General features: G+C 50.4%; 1 protein-coding gene across 1 annotated transcript; it reads right to left on the minus strand.

Annotated features, from left to right (window-relative positions):
• Nucleotides 1–523: 523 nt before the first annotated feature.
• On the minus strand, nt 524–3,377 carry LOC146035505 (uncharacterized). The gene is made up of 2 exons (XM_083159000.1): nt 3,086–3,377; nt 524–2,774 (listed from the first exon to the last, which is right to left on the minus strand). Exon 2 carries the CDS (start codon nt 2,572–2,574, stop codon nt 1,213–1,215), a length of 1,362 nt encoding a protein of 453 aa, XP_083015126.1. The 5' UTR covers nt 2,575–2,774; nt 3,086–3,377; the 3' UTR covers nt 524–1,212.
• Nucleotides 3,378–4,289: the final 912 nt, after the last annotated feature.

The following is a 4,289-nucleotide window of genomic DNA, read 5'->3' on the forward strand; positions in this document are numbered from 1 at the left end:
TTGATGGACAAGCGCCTCTCCTGCAGGTCCCACCTGCCCTGGAGGCAGAGATGAAGTACTACGGCACCCCAGCCGCGTAGACTTGCGTCCGTTGTCAATACAATCCAGTCCTGGACTGCAAACCGACGACCCTCTATTAGATTCCTTCTGTGTCTCCACCACAGTAGTGAATGTCTTGCCTCGGCCGACAAGAGGATTCTTTTGTGCAGATTCAGGTGCGAGCCCGCACCCTTTCTGAGAAGATCCAACTGAAACGGTCTTGAGTGGAAACGTCCCCACGTCAGAGCTGGGAAGGCTGACACCATCTTCCCTAGCAGCTGAGTGCACAGATGGAGGCTGATCCTCTGTGGAAGTAAGATCCTCTGCACTAGGTGCAAGATAGCCTGGATCTTGTCTTCCGGCAGGAAGATTCTCAGAGACTCCGTGTCTAGCCAAAGGCCTAGGAACAAGATCCTCCTGGATGGAACTAAAGAGGATTTCTTGAAATTCATTATCCACCCCAGGCTGGTGAGCGCCTGAGTGGTTAACCTCGCATGACTCTCCAGTAACTCCCTCGATGGGGCCTTGATTAGGAGGTCGTCGAGATAGGGAATTATTGTCACCCCTTGACATCTGAGGTATGCGACTGCTACTGATAGAGTCTTGGTGAATACTCTGGGCGCTGAAGATAATCCGAAGGGCAGAGCCCTGAACTGAAAATTATCCCGACCGATGGCAAAACGAAGAAAGGCCTGGTGAGGGATGCAAATCGGGATGTGTAGGTAAGCATCCTTGATATCCAATGATATCATGTACTCCCCTGGCTCCAAAGAAGCAATCACTGAGTGGATTGATTCCATCTTGAATGGTTGATACGAGACTAACAGATTCAAAGGCTTCAGGTTGAGAATGGGCCTGACTGACCCATCCGGCTTGGGGACTACAAAGAGGGTTGAGTAGAACCCTGTGTTCCTTTGAGTTGCTGGGACCGGCATGATGACCTGAGCCTCCAGCAAGATCCGAATGGCTTCTAGCAGGCTCGTTCTCTTTTCCTGAGATGTTGGCAGAGTCGTTGTGAAGAATCGAACCGGAGGAGTGGAGTCGAACTGAATCCGGTACCCTTCTGATACCACTCTGCGAACCCAAGGATCCTCCGAAAGGGAGAACCATTGGGTTCCGAAGGCCAACAGACGGGCACCTACTGGTAAACTGTTGACTGAAGCTGGTAAACCGTCATGCCACCGGCTTCTGCTGGGGCTTAGGTTCCTGGGCTCTTGGAGCAGCCTGAGGGCGGGCTCTGGCTCTGGACCCTCTAGAGGACTGGAAACCTCTTCCTCTACCCCGAAAGGTGCGCTGAGTCCGAAAGGACTGAAAAGACGGACCTGCGAACTGTCTTCTGGGAGGAGGAGGAGCAGCCGACGGTAAAAATGCCGACTTCCCTCCCGTCGCCTGTGAGATCCATTTGTCTAATTCAGGCCCGAAAAGGATGTCCCCGGAAAAGGGAAGACCCTCCACAGCCCTTTTAGACTCCGCGTCCGCCTGCCAAGAGCGAAGCCAGAGGGCCCGCCGTGCAGAAATGGCGCTAGCTGATATTCTGGAAGAGATTAAGGATACATCCTTAGCCGCCTCTCCTAAGAACATAGCAGACTCCTTAACATGTTCAGCCAAGCAACGAATCTCATCTATAGGCATACCTGATTCCAATCCTTCAATGATTAGCTCCGCCCATTTAACATTTGCCCTATTTACCCAGGCCGAGACTATTGCCGGTCTGAGTTGAGTCCCTGCTGCTACATAAATGGCCTTGAGAGTAGCCTCCAATTTTCTATCTGAGGGATCTTTCAAGGCTGAAGCCCCTGGGACTGGCAGAGTTGTTTTCTTGGACAGACGGGAAACTGAGGTGTCCACCGGAGGTGGAGTCTCCCACTTGCTTAGGGCCGCAGGCTCAAAAGGATACAGAGAAGGGAAGCGTCTGGGAATCTGAAAACGTTTGTCCGGATTCCTCCATGCAGCCAGAAGCTGATCCTGATTTGGACAAGGAAAGACCACTGATGTCTTCTGAACCCCTCCAAACAGATCAAACTCCTGTGGCTCTGGTCTGGGATCCTCCGGTAAACGAAGAACCTCCTTTACCGCCATAATGAGAGCCTCTATCCCTAAAGGAGTCGGCTCTCCCTCAGGAATGACATCCTGAACCTCTTCCCATTCACCATCCTCCATTTCGTGAAATGGATCTTGTTCCTCCTCTAAATCATCTTCCACAATAATAGCCTGATAAGGTCGCTTATTGCTAGATGTAGAAGGCCTCTCTGGTCTGGACATGGAGTTAGCTAACCCCTCCACCGACCTTGCTAGGGCTGTAGCCCAAGATGGCTCCGCTCTGCGAGCCAGCGCCAATTCAGAAGTGAGCTTTGACATAGTACCCACTAAGGTAGAGGCCCACTGGGGCGCCTGAGACCCCGCCAGTGATGCAGATTCAGCACCTGAACATGACTGACAAACAGTGGCATTACCCTCAGCTGTGTATTGAGAAAACTTAGCTGTACAGACAGTACAAGCAAAAACCTTCTGAGAGGCTTTGGATTTGCCCGTCATGATCCCTGCTCGCCCGGTCCAACACCAGCGCGCGATACAGGTGCAAACACACACACACACTGAGTACAGATACACCTCTCACAAGCCGAAAACCTCAGGGTTCTGTGAGACCTGGAGGAGAATGAGCCCTATTAGTGACAATACAGCGCAAAACACTGTGTCAGTAATAAAACTTTTAGAGCCTTCCAAGCTGCAGTAACCTGTGAACAGGAAAGAGTCAGCTTACTGTGTATCTGTGTAATGGCCGCGCCATGCCGGCCTCCGTTTTACAGCGTGTCCCCTCTCCCTCTGCTTAGCCAACCTGTGGCGTTCTGACAACGTCCAGAGACACCCGCTTGCTAGCGCTCACCCCTGCAATACCTCCGGCACTTATTACAGCCGCGTGGTATAGTACAGCGATACGCGCCTTGCAAGATGGCGGCGCCTCACTCGCTGCAGAGACCCGCGCACAGCGCGGCTGACGGAGAAGCAGGGGACGGCGTGTGGCAAGTGCGCTCAGCGCTCTACTCACCACCGGAGGCTTCCTTCGTGACTGGCGTCCCCTTTGCTGGAGGGGCGGCAGGAGCACGGAACCCGTGCAGGCAGGCACCTTTAGTGAGGTCCTGACTGACGACCTGGAACTCCAGGGGCGCTGAATGCCCGGACCCACACCTTTCAGTAGGTGGGGAAGGGATTCTATCAAGTAAAGATGAAAAAATTCTATTGAAAAGCCAAAGCTAGAAAAATGTGCAGGAGCAGAAAAAACTGTGACCTAACTCCCTGGCACAATTTTCTCACTGGGGGATTGTGGGTCTTAGAGGGGAGGAGCCAGTATCCCCTAATTATTATTAAGAAATGCCTAGCTCCCAGCATTCCCAGCTCTAATACCCGATGTGATTCCAGTGGTCCCTGCTGCATGTCAGAGAAAAACTGAATACCTGGTACCGGCCAACCATTCGCAAGGCGGGTTAGATTGACCAGCAAGGATTGAAATTCGCATTCGAGCGAATATCGTATCTATCTATCTTATCTATCTATCTTATCTATCTATAAAAAACTGAATACCTGGTACCGGCCAACCATTCGCAAGGCGGGTTAGATTGACCAGCAAGGATTGAAATTCGCATTCGAGCGAATATCGTATCTATCTATCTATCTTATCTATCTATCTTATCTATCTATAAAAAACTGAATGCCTGGTACCGGCCAACCATTCGCAAGGCGGGTTAGATTGACCGGCAAGGATTGAAATTCGCATCCGAGCGAATATCATATCTATCTATCTTATCTATCTATAAAAAACTGAATGCCTGGTAGCGGCCAACCATTCGCAAGGCGGGTTAGATTGACCGGCAAGGATTGAAATTCGCATCCAAGCGAATATCTTATCTATCTATCTTATCTATCTATCTTATCTATCTATAAAAAACTGAATACCTGGTACCGGCCAACCATTCGCAAGGCGGGTTAGATTGACCGGCAAGGATTGAAATTCGCATCCGAGCGAATATCGTATCTATCTATCTTATCTATCTTATCTATCTATAAAAAACTGTATGGCTGGTGCCGGCAAATCATTCGCAAGGCGGGGTTAGGGTGACCGGCAAGGATTCAAATTCACATCCGAGCAAGTCAACCTGAACAAGGGCCTATGGCCTATGGATTGGCTAGACACGTTTTTTAGTGTGAATGTATACCGGGTACATATTATCAGTAATTAATATTATTAATTACCT

Source organism: Crinia signifera, chromosome 9, assembly GCF_055691185.1.
Source record: "Crinia signifera chromosome 9, ASM5569118v1, whole genome shotgun sequence".
Lineage (NCBI taxonomy): Eukaryota > Metazoa > Chordata > Amphibia > Anura > Myobatrachidae > Crinia > Crinia signifera.

What these genes read in the sequence shown, in the direction of transcription:
- LOC146035505 (XM_083159000.1), bottom strand. Translation starts at nt 2,574, where the DNA reads ATGACGGGCAAATCCAAAGCCTCTCAGAAGGTTTTTGCTTGTACTGTC.